Source organism: Purpureocillium lilacinum (genome assembly GCF_023168085.1).
Source record: "Purpureocillium lilacinum CBS 284.36 DNA, scaffold_7, whole genome shotgun sequence".
In the NCBI taxonomy this organism is placed as follows: Eukaryota; Fungi; Ascomycota; class Sordariomycetes; order Hypocreales; family Ophiocordycipitaceae; genus Purpureocillium; species Purpureocillium lilacinum.
Genome location: NW_027072117.1, coordinates 2,168,647 through 2,183,363, shown reverse-complemented (window position 1 = coordinate 2,183,363; position 14,717 = coordinate 2,168,647). Strand labels below are relative to the sequence as shown.

At 59.5% G+C, this 14,717-nt stretch overlaps 5 protein-coding genes across 5 annotated transcripts; 3 read left to right on the top strand and 2 right to left on the bottom strand.

Moving 5' to 3' along the window:
- Positions 1-367: 367 nt before the first annotated feature.
- On the top strand, positions 368-2,425 carry PLICBS_009555 (uncharacterized protein; the record flags this gene model as incomplete). Its single annotated transcript, XM_018325168.2, has 1 exon — positions 368-2,425. One exon carries the CDS (start codon positions 368-370, stop codon positions 2,423-2,425), a length of 2,058 nt encoding a protein of 685 aa, XP_018176562.1.
- Positions 2,426-2,535: 110 nt separating this feature from the next.
- PLICBS_009554 (uncharacterized protein) lies at positions 2,536-4,103 on the bottom strand (the record flags this gene model as incomplete). The annotated part of the gene is made up of 5 exons (XM_018325167.1): positions 2,536-2,919; positions 2,978-3,603; positions 3,724-3,729; positions 3,813-3,880; positions 3,946-4,103. The coding sequence occupies 5 exons, from the start codon at positions 4,101-4,103 to the stop codon at positions 2,536-2,538; spliced, it is 1,242 nt and encodes a 413-aa protein (XP_018176561.1).
- A 3,527-nt stretch (positions 4,104-7,630) lies between these two features.
- On the bottom strand, positions 7,631-9,784 carry PLICBS_009553 (uncharacterized protein; the record flags this gene model as incomplete). Its single annotated transcript, XM_018325164.1, has 1 exon — positions 7,631-9,784. One exon carries the CDS (start codon positions 9,782-9,784, stop codon positions 7,631-7,633), a length of 2,154 nt encoding a protein of 717 aa, XP_018176558.1.
- Positions 9,785-11,076: 1,292 nt separating this feature from the next.
- On the top strand, positions 11,077-12,033 carry PLICBS_009552 (uncharacterized protein; the record flags this gene model as incomplete). Its single annotated transcript, XM_065601663.1, has 4 exons — positions 11,077-11,128; positions 11,198-11,773; positions 11,828-11,899; positions 11,948-12,033. 4 exons carry the CDS (start codon positions 11,077-11,079, stop codon positions 12,031-12,033), a joined length of 786 nt encoding a protein of 261 aa, XP_065457735.1.
- An 806-nt stretch (positions 12,034-12,839) lies between these two features.
- On the top strand, positions 12,840-13,885 carry PLICBS_009551 (L-xylulose reductase; the record flags this gene model as incomplete). The annotated part of the gene is made up of 4 exons (XM_018325162.1): positions 12,840-13,083; positions 13,139-13,522; positions 13,585-13,717; positions 13,771-13,885. The coding sequence occupies 4 exons, from the start codon at positions 12,840-12,842 to the stop codon at positions 13,883-13,885; spliced, it is 876 nt and encodes a 291-aa protein (XP_018176556.1).
- Between the last annotated feature and the right edge of the window lie 832 nt (positions 13,886-14,717).

Here is a 14,717-nt window from a genome sequence, read left to right as displayed (position 1 = left end):
GTATTCAGGCTATTATCAATGTCGCCATCAACATCGGGGCTTTGCATCGTGAAGTTGGTACTCGGCTGGGCGCCGCCCTGTGTCGGTCCGCGGACCGATGTCCGAACCCGCATAAGCGGGAGGTCGGACCGCTGTGGGGCGTCGGTGCGGAGGAGGATCATACACTTGCTCACGTTCGGTCCGGTCCCGATTGAGATGGGGTCGGACGACGATCTTACATACATACATATCGGGCGGCCCGCCAGGCATTTTGACGACATCACAATGAACGCTCAAACAATAGACTAGCTTATCTGTTCTGACGACAGCTGATATCGTTGTTTGCATCATTCTTGTGTAGTAAAGCAAAGCAAGCACCTAGTCAATAATGGGTTCCACGGACTCAAACATAAAAGACGCCCTCAAGGCGCAAGACATCCGCTCCACGCCCCTCTTCCACAACGTCCAGCAGCACTACAAGAACATCATCGACCCGGCAATAGGCAAAATCTCAAACGCCACGGACCTGCAGCTCTCCCCGCACGGCACGCACGTCGTCTTCACGGCCCACGTCTGGGAGAGTATCGAGAAGAGCCAAGCCACCCGCATCGCCGAGGTCCACCTTGACTCGGGAGACGTGCGGTTCCTCTCCACCTCCAGCAGCAGCCACGGCGACGCGCAGAAACCGCGGTACTCACCCGACGGGCGCACCGTCGCGTACACGGCCGTGAATCCTGACACGGGCCTCTCGCAGCTGTGCTTGTGGGACCGTACCGCCGGCGGCGATGGGGAGGGGGCGCCGACTTTGTTTCCGCTGCCGGGCTTCTCGTTGGAGTACGCACTCTGGTCTGCGGATGGACGATCTCTGCTCTGCGGCACCGCCGCGGCGGGGGCAGACACGTCGGACCTCTTCGGCGCGGTCAAGATCACCGGCAAGCAGGACGGGCCCGCGTGGCTCCCCAAGGTAGAGGGCTCGCAGGCCGAGCACCCGGGACGCGCGCTCTTCGTCTTCAACGTCGAGGCAAAAGAGTACCGTCGCGTGAGCCCGCCAGGCTTGAACGTGTGGGAGGCAAACTGGTGCGGGTCGCGGTCTTTGGTCGGTGTGGTTTCCGAGCACGGCGACGAGGGCGCATGGTATACATCCCGGGTCGCCATCATCGACCTGGAAACTGGCCAAGCGAGGACTGTCCACAGTCCTCCGAAGCGCTTCCAGGCGGCGGTGCCGGTGGGATCTCCGTCTGGTGCGCGTGTTGCGTTCGTGCAGGCTCAGTGCAGCGATCGGTGCTTGGTGACCGGAGACCTTTGGACGCTGGACGTGGAAACCAATGCGACGACGAAGCATGATACCGACGGGGTGGACATTGCGAATGCAACATGGATTGACGACAAGACGCTGTTTGTCCTTGGCATCCGTGCGACTCAGATGGTTGCCGGCCGGCTCAACCTCAAGGACGGACGCTTTCACGAGCACTGGGCAGCCAGCCCCGGCGTAACCACCCCAAACTACCAGCCCGACCCCGTGTCACCATCCCCCGACGGCTCAACATTTCCGCTCCTACTTGAAGGCTGGTCGCGCATTCCCGAGCTCATCCTCATCACCAACGGCAAAGAAAAGACCCTCTTCAGTCTCAACCACGACGGATACACCTACCTACAGTCCCAACTCGGCGAGAGCAAGCTCGTGCGATGGAACTCCTCCGACGGCCTCGAGATCGAAGGCTTCATCCGCCTGCCGAAGAGAGGCAAGGCGCCGTACCCGCTCGTCCTGCACGTCCACGGCGGGCCCGTCGCCTCCTTCAGGGACCACTGGCGGCCCAACGCCTTCGACACGCTCCTCACCGTCAACGGCTACGCGGTGCTGTCGCCCAACCCGCGGGGCTCCAACGGGCGCGGCGCGGAGTTCACGAGCCACATCTTCGGCGACATGGGCGGCAAGGACGTCGATGACTACCTCACGGGCATCGACTACCTCGTTGAGCAGGGGCTTGTCGACCCGAAGCGCCTGGGCGTGATGGGCGGTAGCTACGGCGGGTACATGGCGGCGTGGATCATCACGCAGACGGATCGCTTCGCGGCCTCTGTGGCGATCGCACCCGTCGTGGATTGGTTCTCGCAGCATACCTTGACGAACATCCCGACGTTTGACCAGAGCTTTATGCAGGCCGATCCGTATGAGATAGCGGGCCCGTACAGGACGCGAAGCCCGATCCTGTACGCTGGCCGGTACCCGACGCCTGTCTTGCTGATTTCTGGAGAGGATGATCCCGCGACGCCGCCGTCCCAAGCGAGGCAGTACCATCGTGCCTTGGTCGAAAAGGGGGTGACGTCGCTGTGTCTGATTTACCCTGGCGAGGGCCACGGGGTGCGACAGTACCCAGCCTATGTCGATTACTGTAGTAGAATATTGGGATGGTTCCTGGCGCATGTGCCAGTTGAGGACAGCTAGACAACCAGGTTATTTCATCGCTCGGGGAAAAGGGGTCTTTGTCACTGCGCGTGTGGCGCCTTCTATTTGGAATTTGCATTGCTTCGTTATATACACACGCTCTATTGCCTTCACTCGGTGCCGAAAAAGGCTGGTAACGAAAACATGCCCTTGTTCTTCGGGTCATAGTGCCGCCAGGCCAGGCTGACGACGAAGAGTCCGCTCAGGCCAAAGGCGACGACGAGGAGCAGCCTGCGGGCCGCAATGCGGGAGGCCGCGCTTGGATAAGAGGAAGGGGAGATGGTGGCGGCGGTCCAAGCGATGACTGCGGCGCCGCCTCGGGCGATTTGGTCGTAGCCGACCGAGTAGTACGTCAGACCGCCAAGGGCGATTGTGTAGCCAAAGGCCTGGAGGAGGGTGATTTTGGTGTGCCAGATGATGACGGAAACAATGATGAGGAGGATATTCTTGAAGATGCCGGTGAGGGTCATGACGAGGCCGGAAGTCTTGCCAATCTGCGCCACCATTGTTAGTATTGTCCGTTGCGACAAAACCGGAGGAATGGAGACTCACAAGAAAGACGCTCGCAACGTTGAGCATGAAGGCGATGAGAGCGTTGAGGAAGAGCACTCCGAAGCCAACGCTGGCGAGATCGTCCCAACGAAAGTGCGGAACCTCGCTGGGCAGGGCGACGATGACGTTCATGACGGCGCAAACAGGGGCGTAGTAGTAGAGGCCAACGAGGGGGTCCATCTTAAGCCCCTCCCCGGAAAGCATTACCTGGATCATGATGACGCGGACGGCCTCGAAGCCGATGCCGCCAAGCTGGTAGAGGAACCCTATGAGCGAGAAGTGGATTTCGCCGACCGAGGCAATGGCAACGCCGGCGACGATGACGAGGACATTGATGAAGGAGGAGAGCGAGGGGTCGGCAACCCCCCAGGCCCACGAGGTCAAGAGGACGGCGACAGGAGCGGCCGACTTGAGCATCTGAATGAAAGCGACCGAGAGGTAGAGGTAGACGAGGTTGGAGCAGACCAGGGACCCCGAGTAGAGGAGGCCAATGGGGCAGATTGTGCGGATGTACAGACGAGGGGTGATGGGTAGCTTATGGCGGGAGTCGAGAAGTGACGTGGTGCGGGCGAGGAGCTGGGTCGCCAGAGTGGCGAAGACAAGGTGCCAGCAAGTAAGAATGATGGCTAGGTTCTGTTAGCTTGATGCTGCGTGATCTTGGGTCGTGGTGTCTGTGGTATTGTTGAGACAGGTGTCGTGCAATGAGCTACACTGCGGTGCCCAAGTCACGAGAAGGAGCAACGTACGGTATTCTGGGCAACAATTTGTTAGCGTATGCTTATGATGCCTACACGCTGTTGTTACGAGCGTCACCTGATGAGCGGATGAGACTTACTGAAGCTGGTCGAGCCGATGATCCATTTGTTGAACAATATAGTCAGATTCGAAAAGAAGATCCAGTTCCTGGACAGGCGCGTCAGTATCAACCCATTGGCCCTCGATGCGTGCTTCCGCCTCTAGAGACTCACATGATGTGAATTGCAGGGTGCAGGCCCCTGGCGCGAGGCACCTCGGCGTCGACGGTCTTGACCCCGTTCATGTTCATGGCGGCCTCTTCGTCGTCGATTGAAAAGGACCTTGACGGGGAGACGGCCGTGTCGGCCGATGACAGCGATGCGCTCGACATGTCGGCTGGTGCGGTTGCCTTGGAAGGCGACGCAAGAATTATATATCAGAATAATAAAAGTGGCTGCAATGGTCGCGACGCGGCTGCTGCGGGCGCGCAGTCGCTATGAGGTTGAGGCCGCCAAACCGGCTCCTGTTACGGTATTGGGACGCCGCCGCCCAAAGGCCCCGGTCGGGGGGCTTCGCCTGAGCGGTCGATTACTGACGGCTGAGCGAGTCGATAGGTGCCACTCGCCAGGCTGTCGGGAGCAAAAAGGACGGGCAAACAAGGACAACCAGCAGCGTAGGCAAAAAGGACAGGATCGTGGAAGCAGTACGGGAGTAGCTGCGCACACACACGCGCGCGCGCGAACGGGGGGACAGCTAGGCGTATTTAAGAGGCCGGCTCTCACTACGGGGGAAACGACGGGCCCCCGTTTGGGGCCTGCTGGTGTGTGTCTCTCTCCCTGCTGCTCCTGCGACCCAAAATAAGTAGCTCGGCGCGACACGAGAGAGGCTCGACTAGCGGACCGATCTTGCTGCAGCCGTGTGTGTTCCCACACCCGCAGTCTGCGAGTACCGCCCCTCGCAGTAAAGTGGACGACGGTACCTCGACGTACGGCCAGGTTGGCCGGCTGGCAGCGTTGCTCTCGGGGGGCTGATTATTAGGCTTTGGCGATTCGCAGGTGATTTTCGAGGGTCGTGGAGCCGGGGCCCAGACCAATGCGCATACTGGGGCAATGGGGGCCGGGGATGCGCTGGCTTCCGTGGGTGTGCTGAGTTGAAGAGGCGCCACCGTCAAGCCACGGCGTCCGCAACCGAACGGTTGAGCCGGGCCATTTTTGCCGTCACGAAGGATACAATGCGAAGCTGCGAGGTAGGTAGTGATGCGAAGGATAGGGAATGTTGAAGGAAGGAGAAAGAGTGCAGTGGAGGCATTTTGGCATTGAAAACCCATGGACGTGAACATCACGGGGCATGTGCGCGATGCGCTCCTGCCTGCCCATCTGATACGGCACAGTGACACTGACGCTCCCATCGACACTGACATTGGCTGGGGCGCTGGGGCAGCGGGAGGGAAGGCACGACGGGCGGGACTGCCGCAGCTTCAGTCACCATAGGTACCGCCCCGTAGTACTTCGTACACGCATCACTTCATGCGGACGTCTCTCGCTTCGTGCACGCATCATGGACCGACCGACCTCGTCTTGGCGACTCGACACTTATTCAGTTCCATCCTTGGCGGCTATCTGGCACGCCCAATTCATGCCATGCCGTACCAACACAACGCGTTATCTATGCGTTTCCAACGATACTGTCCCATGACCCGCGGAAGCTGGAGATGAAACCCACTGTCCCGCCGGGCGGCACGCCCCTTGTTGGCCACCTGGACTGAAGGCTCCCGGCGCCAGCTTCCCAGGCAAGTGAGTCGCCCATCGACACGGCAATACAGGCAGCGCAGCCGAAGTCTTCCTCAACAGGACGCCTGATGGACTCGTCTCGGTTCGGGCATGTGAGTCCCTCCTCGCTTGCGCTCGAGACAAGTGCAAAGAACCTTAACGACCCCTGGACAGCTATGGGTTGGGCGACTCGGCGGTGACGCTGAGACTCCATACGATCCTGACACGGCCCCAATACGCCTGATCAAACGCGTGCCTGGCGGCGGCACCCCCGGAACTAGACAGCGGACACTTGCTGGAATAAAATTGCGGAGGACTCTCTTGGACGAGGATCCGGCCCGTCCTGTCAGCAAGTCGGTCGTATTTCGAGGGCAGGCCATCCCAGCATCTGGCCGTCCATGGCATGCATTCATGCTCGGGCGAAGCATGTCGAGGCCGAACACACACACACATACACCCCTGCATGCCCACACGCACAGCCCAGACCCTCTTCAGGGGTCCTGGAGGGCCCGCCCGCCAAACAGAGCCGCCCATGACGAAACGTGCGCCCTATCCGCGTCGCCAAGCTCCACGGCCAGCGAGACAAGCTTCGACTTGCAGGCCGCCTCGGTGCCGCCCCGATCCAATGATGCGCATGAAACGGACACTCCTTCGACGACGGACGCATGGCCTTAGCTCGGTTTTGTTTGACGGGCGCGGCGGCCCATTTCTACCTGTTCCGCGCCGGTCCATTTGTTCCCAGCACATCGGTCAGCATCGCCCTGGAGTCGTGGTCGATCGGCGAGTCCCAACTTTGTCTTACAGCCGACAGCGAAGACGATGGGTTTCGACGTGGATTTGGGAGAGAAGAGAGAGAGCGAGGGGGCCGTGACAGTCAAGTCAAAGTGGCAGAGCCGGCTTCCAGGGTGGACCAGGTGGAGGAGGAAGCTGGATCGGCTCCAATTGCCGTGCCGGTCCCGCCGCGCGCGAATTTCTCAAGCGCCGATCGGCCTGCGCGCGTCCAGACTGTCCACATGCAAACAGCCGCAGCTACAGCCACATGCTGCTGCTGTGATGGGCTGAGGCCGCCATCGCTGGCTGCGCCGCTGTGGCTCATGGACCAAAACCGCATGCTAACCCACGGCGCGGCAGACTCCTTATTACCCACCAAGTGTTCTACTTTGTCTCTTCAGAAGAGCACGTTGAACACTGGACTTGCCTTTCCATGGCAATGGCTGGCATATGTCTCCAAATCGTTTGGATGCTCCCCCAAAAGCCAAGCCTACATGCTGATCCATTCAACTTCAAACTTCACTAAACTCGGCCACCTCAGCCGCAGGTATCGACGCGGCCACAGGTCTGGATCTGCCACGTCCGAGTACTCGTACTTTGAGTTTCCCCCATATTACGTTGACGTTGCCCATCGGACGAAACGCGGGCTTCAGAACAGTAATAACGCACGTGATGAGCGACGCTCGAGCACATTGAGTTCGTCTCTTCGGCGCCGCTTGGCCGCGCTCGCTTTGACACCCGATCCGCTCGATTAGACCCTTGAGGCTGGCAGATGTCGCTTCGTAGGGTGCTGCGATTAAGGTGTCCACCGCCGCACAGCCCCATAGAAGCCCACCCAAACCCCGTGTCGCAGATTCAGGAGATTCAACTGCCAGGGCGCCGCTCGGGCACCACGGTGACAGCGCAGCCGCGGCGGGCCCGTGTCCCGCCCGCGGGGAGACGTCACCTTTCCCTGAGGATTGACGCGGGCCGCTGGAGAGTCTCACATGAAGGCACTGGAAGTCTCCAGCTTGCAGCGTGGACTCACCCGTTCGTTACACTTGCGCTGTGGGAGCTCTTTCGAAGACGGCGTCTCGACCAACGCTTCTATTCTTACGCTTGTACGTCGTAGCAACTAGTCCTGTATGCCCAATCCTAGACAACAAAAACTCCGTCGCCCATGCATCTTTGAGAACTGGCGCAGTTATCTGACAGCCGATCATGCCTGCGCCTGGCCGCGCCATTGCGACCTGCTGCAGTGCCCGCGCTTGAGTTCCAGTTCCCATATGCACTCGAAAAACAGATGCCAACTCCGTCGCTGTGATCCCCGAGACGACGAACCGTACGCCTCGCAAAGTTGCCTGCCATATCCATTCCTTGGAACATAGTGAGCCGCTTCTCACGGCCGAGTCTCGCTTGTATCATCCAGCAAGTCATCGTCGCCATCCTCTGGCAGGGGTATATCTTCCGGGCCGTTCCGCTTGGTATCAGTGCTGCTTGAAACGATGCTGTCGTGGTCTCGTGTTGGCTCTTCCCCGGCCAAGCTTTCCGACGCCTCGCCCTCGAAGCCCGGCGTGGCTGTTCCACTCGCCCCTGCATCTTCGCTGTGCTGTGGCTCTCCGGCGTCATTCATGGTTTCCGCTTCACTATGAGGCACCATGCTTGGATCGATGCACTCGTAGAACAGCATGAAAACCCCGGGAGACAGTGACATGACCGTCTCCTCATCCACCTTGCTGACGTGGTGGTCGCTGAGCCTCCACCAGCCCGCGTTCTTGCCTTGGGATGATCCAGAGTCTCGCGTCTCGTCGCTGGTGCTCTGAGAATCATCATCGATGCCGTCCTCAACAGCAGCCGAAGTCTCTCCAGCTTCCCAACTCTCAAGCGTATCCTCGGTGCCAGGGTATCGTCGATAGCATATGTAGTGGCCATTCTCATGTCGGCCTGCGTGTGTCACCGCCGCTCGAAGTTCGTAAATCGGCCCCGACAGACGCGACGGAGCCAGGTCCCCTGCCACCATCGAAGCTCTGGGGTCCGATTGCCATTGCTCCTCACTTCCGTCGAGAGAAACTTCTTGCGCGTATACCCTCGAATTCTCGCTGCTCCCTAGACACCATGGTCCGAGATCAAGCGTCATGGGAAAGCTCACGGGAGCCGAGTTCTTGATCATATCAAACGTTGCCGGGTCGAAAACTGATCTGTTGACATGTATGGCGAGGCTCTGCGGCGGCCGAGCAATGACGATTTGTTTCGTTTTCGTCGAGCTGACTTTGCTCTGGTTCGAGATCTTGCATTTCTCCGTCAAAGTCTTTTCATCGAAGTCGTCGTCTTCAAGGGCAAGTTCTACAGCTTCGAGCCTGCGGCGGGGTTCGAGCAGCTGTTCGGCCGAGGAGCCACTCTCCTCCATCTTCTCCAATAGCTTTGTCAGAAGCCTCTGCGCCTTAAGCAGGGTGCATTTCGGACACTCCACGCCCTCGATCGCCTCCACTTTGCTGTACGCGTCTAGTCTTTCGTACAAGTCGTGTCGATTCTTGTCGAGGCCGAGACTGAGAGTCAAGCAATTGAATGGAATCATCGACAGTCCCTCTGAGAATCCGCACTGCACGCACGCAACACGCTGGGCAAGCAGTCCTTCCAGCGGGTTCCGTAGCGGCTTTATAGCGGAAAGGTCCGGGCTCGAAGGCAAGCTCTGGTATCCGCTGTCATCACTGTGTTGACTAGCGGTAGCCGAGTTGTCTTTTGTACTGTCGGACTCGAGGCCGGAGTACATGCGAGATTCTTTGAAGGCTTTGGCGACGGCCTTGTCGATGTCATCGAGCATCTTGGAGTAGTATTCCTGCGCATCTTGTTGCGTCCAGGTACTCATGGACTTGAGCAAGCTTGGTGTCCATATCGTCTTCCCGTTGTTCCCCAGATCGTTGAGGTCTTCGATGAGTGTTCGGAGGGTCTGGGCGACACCTCGGTCGGCGCTTTCCGACTCAACGGCTCGCACGCACGCCGAGAGGTAGTTTGGAAAAGACTCTAGAGCGGCCAGTCCCTGAAGAATGCTGTTCTGATAGCACGAGTTGTCACGGTTGCCCAAGCCAGGCGGCCGCTCGTGATCGAGCTTTAGCCCCAGGACACTGCCCGTCATCGAGAGAGCCCGGGTCCTGGCTTGGAATACCGTGGCCACTATGCCACCGGAGCGATCCAACCCCAAGATCCTACTCATAGCTTCGCTTTTGGCCGCATGTGTGGCCGGTCGCGTGTCGGATGTCGGTCGAGGGGCCAGCGGCGGATTCAGCCAGTCGTCGATCGCAAACAGGATCGGCGCGGGCACGGCAAAAACTAGCCAGTCCCATAGAAATGTCCCCGTGGAGGTGGTTACGTCTTCGATGGAAGTTTCCGGGCTGTAAAGTTTGTAGATGACGGTTATTAGGAGCGCGAGCCCGGTGAGGACAACGGCAGGCTCGCTCCAGCGCTCCGAGAGGCGGTCTTGCGCGTATGGCGGGCGTCGAAAGGCCGTGGATCGAGTTTCGTGGAAGGTGCGAAACTCGGTCTGTTGAGAATTCATGCTGCTAGCTGTACAGTCCCTCGAGGCTGCGTGTCGGGCTAGGGCATAGCCAGAGTTCTGCGGAGGACTGTGCAAATATGCGACGGAGAGACAGCTGCCATGGCCAGCAAAGTGTCGTCAGCTCGACTATCGTGGTGCGTCGGATGCCTCAGCGAAAGCATGTATCCCGTCCTCGGTGTCGCTGATCGCAGGGCCATCAACAGCCTGTCGCCGTGGGGGAGGTACGATCTTGAATCGTCATCAAGCAGTGTTGCAGCGGTTCGGATTATCTTGGTTTCCTGCAGGGATGACTGGAAGCGACGTTGCAGTGTCTCACGTGCCCTGGGGCAACCGCGTGGGGCCGCATGCTCTGCTGTGTTCCCGGTACGTACCGGGCCCTCGGCCCTCCCAGGAGCCACTTACAACTCTCCCAGTTTCGCCTGACTTGGTTGCTGTTTGCTTTCACAAGCGCTACGCTCGACAAGCTTCTCATCATGTCTTTTTCCGTTGGAGCTCAATTCAGAGCTCTAGGGTATGCTACACCATTTCTTGTTTTGCCTCTTGACTCGTCGCTGACTGCAACAGCTCGACCGCGCGGCGAGTCGCGAATGGCCGAGGTCCGAATTTCGTGCGGAAGTTCCCGAGCACCCAGCGAACAGCTCGGTTCTATGCCACGTCCTTGGAAACAGACTGGCGCGGTTTCGTGCTCGCTAATAATGGCTCTGGGAAAGAGAACCGTACTCGGATGTAAGTCGTGATTAGCCAGCCAGCGTTGGTGACACTAACCAGACCCTACTTAGGTCCAAGCTGTGGCTGCGGTACGCACGTCCCCAGACCGGCTAACTGGAGTGACCCAAGGCTGAAGTATTCAGTGACAACTGCCGCTGTGAAAAATGTGTCAACCAAGACACAATGCAAAGAAACTTTGACACATTCGAGGTGTGAACCCTGTCCATTCCACGAGGTGCGCATGCACGTGCTCACGTCACCAAGATCCCACAAGATGTAGAAGCCAAAGATATCAAGCAGAGCAGCGAGGGCGTGGAAGTCCTCTGTAGGTCAGATTCTCCCAGTGCGAGATGCTGTGCTCACAATCCTGCAGGGTCGGACTCGCACAAGAGCTGGTACACTTGGGATTGGCTTCAGGCGACTGTTCCTGGCAGTGGGAGGTACTCGAATCTATCACACGACGCGTGAGTATTCGATGCTGAAACTGCGTGACCACTTCACTAAAGGTATTAAAACACAGGGGGAAGAAAGTATGGGACTGCAGCATTGCAGAAAATGCCCCAGAGGTCTCCTTTGACGACGTCATGGGTGGCAGCGGTAGTCGAGGGATGGCCGACTTGACCTCCAAGATTGTAAGTTAATTTCTCTCTGTAAGGGGCCACGTATTAATGAGATAGTACACATACGGGCTCTGCTTCGTTGCAGGCACGCCCAAGACACCCGAGGCGACCAACGCCCTCCTCGAGAGCATCGGACCAGTCCGCCACACCCACTACGGTGGCTTCTATGACTTTGTCCCCGACCTCGCCAAGGCAGATACTGCGTACACGAACCTCGCGCTCGCCGCTCATACCGACACGACATACTTCACGGAGCCCGCAGGCCTGCAGGCGTTCCACATGCTCTCGCACACCCCACCACCGAACGGTGTAGGCGCAGAGGGCTCACTGGGCGGCCAGTCGCTTCTTGTCGACGGATTCCACGCGGCGCGGCTGCTGCGCAAAGAGTCACCCAACGATTACGACGTGCTGCGCAGCGTCGACATTCCCTGGCATGCTAGCGGCAACGAGGGAGTCGCGATTGCGCCGGACAGGTCTTATCCGGTTCTTGAGACCCGCGGCGAGACGCTGCAGCGCGTGCGGTGGAACAACGACGACCGGGGCGTGGTCCCGTTGGCAGTTGATGTGGACGAGTGGTACCGCGCTGCGCGGAAGTGGAACGAGATTCTGAGAAGGAAGCAGAGCGAGTTCTGGTTCCAGCTCGAGCCAGGCCGTGTGCTGAGTATGTTCTATCCCGGCCCTTGCCTGCCAGGAACCAGTATTGACCCGAGAGCAGTCTTTGACAACTGGCGCGTCCTGCACGGCCGCAGTGCATTTGAGGGACTTAGGCGGATCTGCGGTGGCTACAGTAAGTTGTCATGGCCGTCTGTGGTGCGTTGCTAACCGGAGTGAACAGTCAACCGCGACGACTTCATCTCCCGATGGAAGACGTCCAACTTTCCCAGCCAGGAGGTTATCGCCTCCAACATGCAGCTCAAGTAGATCGCCGAAGCGTTGGCCGAACATCGCCATGAATTTGACATATTGCCTCGCACCCCCTTCGTTTCGGAGAACTCCACAGGAGGCTTATCTCCCATGGGGATTGTGGTGGAGGCATCGTGCGGAGGATCGGTGTCCGAGTCAGTAGCGGAAAGCCATCCTCAAGCCCATGAAAGGCCCACCACCACTCCGCCGCACCGTCACCGTTTCTCAGGCGTCGTCGGCCCCACAGGCTCGCGCTCGCTCGACGGCGAACCGAACCCGTTGACGGTCCCGGCGGCACGAGCGAATTAGGACATCCCGCAGACAAAGACCCATGCGAGTGTCGGGAGAGTGCGGCGGGGCTGGCGCACCTTGGCAGGAGAGCCGCCGTAAAAAACGCCGCCAGCCGCACGCTCAAAAGACGGCCGGCAGAAGGCGAGCGTGTCGTGATAGGTCCGCATGTCAATGATGCGCGGCTCCACTCGTCCTTTAGACAAAATGGTATGGCCATGTTACACACGAGGCGCGCCGCGCGGATACGCAGGCACGGCATCGACGTAATGGCCCGGCTGCTCCTGTACGCGAGGATGGGGGTATGGGGTCTTGGATAAATAAATGTCGCACACGACGGCTGGGCGGTGACGACGGCTCAGATGCTATAAGACGTGTCGCTACCCAGCTCCTGCCTTGGATCCCGATCCCGACGCATCGTAAACCTTGCCGTGCCATTTCCAGTCTCCTCTTGTCGCCCGTCAACCCCACCATTGCCCCTCCAACAACACCCGACCGCTGCTACGAAGTACAACCACCGAACATCACCAGACACAATGGCCGACATCAAGGATGGCGCGTTCCGCCACGACAACATGGACGTCCCCAAGGGCGATCGCGTGATGCCGCTCTTCTCTCTCAAGGGACGGACGGCAATCGTCTCGGGCGCCGGCGCCGGCATTGGTCTCGCCGTCGCCCAGGCGTACGCCGAGGCGGGCGCCAACGTCGCAATCTGGTACAACAGCAACAAGCAGGCGCTGGCCGAGGCGGAGAACATTGAGAAGACGTACGGCGTCAAGTGTACGTGCTTTCCGCCCACATCTTCGAGGTAGCGTACTGACATTCGTTCGCGCAGGCAAGGCATACCAGGTGGACGTGGTCTCGGCCGACGCTGTCGACCGGGCCATCAACGAGATCGTGGCCGAGTTCAACGGCCGGCTGGACGTCTTTGTGGCCAACTCGGGTATCGCGTGGATGGACGGCGCTTTCATCGACGGGCCCGTCGAGACGGCCAAGAAGGTCATGGCCGTCAATGTTGATGGCGTCATGTGGTGCGCCAAGAGCGCGGGAGCGCACTTCCGCCGGCAGAAGAAGGAGGGCACGACGCTCGACGGCAAGCCCCTGGACAACTTTGTCGCCGGCAGCTTCATCGCGACGGCGTCGATGAGCGGTAGCATCGTCAACATTCCGCAGCTGCAGGCCGTGTACAACGGCTCCAAGGCGGCAGTCATTCACTTCTGTACGTGCTTCGATGGTTCCTACCAGACGCCAAAGCATGTGAACAACGCTGACGCTTCGCAGGCAAGAGCTTGGCCGTCGAGTGGACGGGCTTTGCGCGCGTCAACACGGTTTCTCCCGGATACATCCAGACCGAGATTTCGCACTTTGCGTCGCCCGAGATCAAGAAGCAGTGGAAGGACAAGACGCCAATGGGGTAAGCAAAACCCTTTCTATGATTGTTGGAGCGATGCTAACAGCGACGTGCAGCCGAGAGGGCCGGGTCGGCGAGCTCAAGGGCGCCTACCTGTACCTGGCGAGCGACGCGGCGTCGTATACTTCGGGGCTGGACATGATCGTGGACGGCGGCTACTGCCTGCCGTGAGCGATTCGAGGCCAGTCGTATCGAGGCGCTGCAATGATGAATTACGATAGACGGACGGAAAGATTGTTTGGACATGGGTTGCATAGAGCAGGCTTAGAAGACTATACCCACTGGCGCGCCGAGACAAGACACTGCAATTTGGACGAGGGGCCGCGACGTTGGTGACGTCGTTGGCGCGTGAATGATGTGTTGCTCGCTCGGGCCGGAAGCGATTAGGTAACATGGGGTCGCAGAGTCGCAAATCTCGCTACGACGGAGCTGCGCAGGTTGCCTGCAGGCGTTCGAGACATCCTGATGTGCGTGCGGGTGGCCGGGGAGGGGAGGGGCGGATCAAAAACATCCATGGATCCATCATCCACGGCGCTCCCGGCCGGTCACGCACATTGCAACATGGCCCAGGCATCAGGCAGGACGGCGGCCTCTTTACTGGTGGGGCAGGACTTTTGGCAGCACCTGGTGGGAGCCCGTGCCGCCTTGATGGTGCGCGGCGTGGTGGGTTGGCGGGGTAAATTTGTCGCCTGAGCTGCCCGCGCGCACCCAATGGCCCAGCTTTGGACAGTGAGGTGCTGCTGACCCCTGATTACAGCCCTGTGGGAGGCGCCCGCCCGCCTTGCTTGGGTGGTGCAGGTGGCTGGAGGATTGACACGGGCGCTCTGGACCTGGGAGGGAGTCGAAGGCTGGGATAAGTTGCTTTCCAGTGGAAGAGTTCCTTGAAGTGCGGGCGCAGACCATGCTGCGACGAGCTAAAGAAACACACGATGCCCGTGCCGACGGGCCTCGGCGGGACAGCCTGGAACCGAACGTAGCCATCCATGCCCGCTGAACTGCAGCA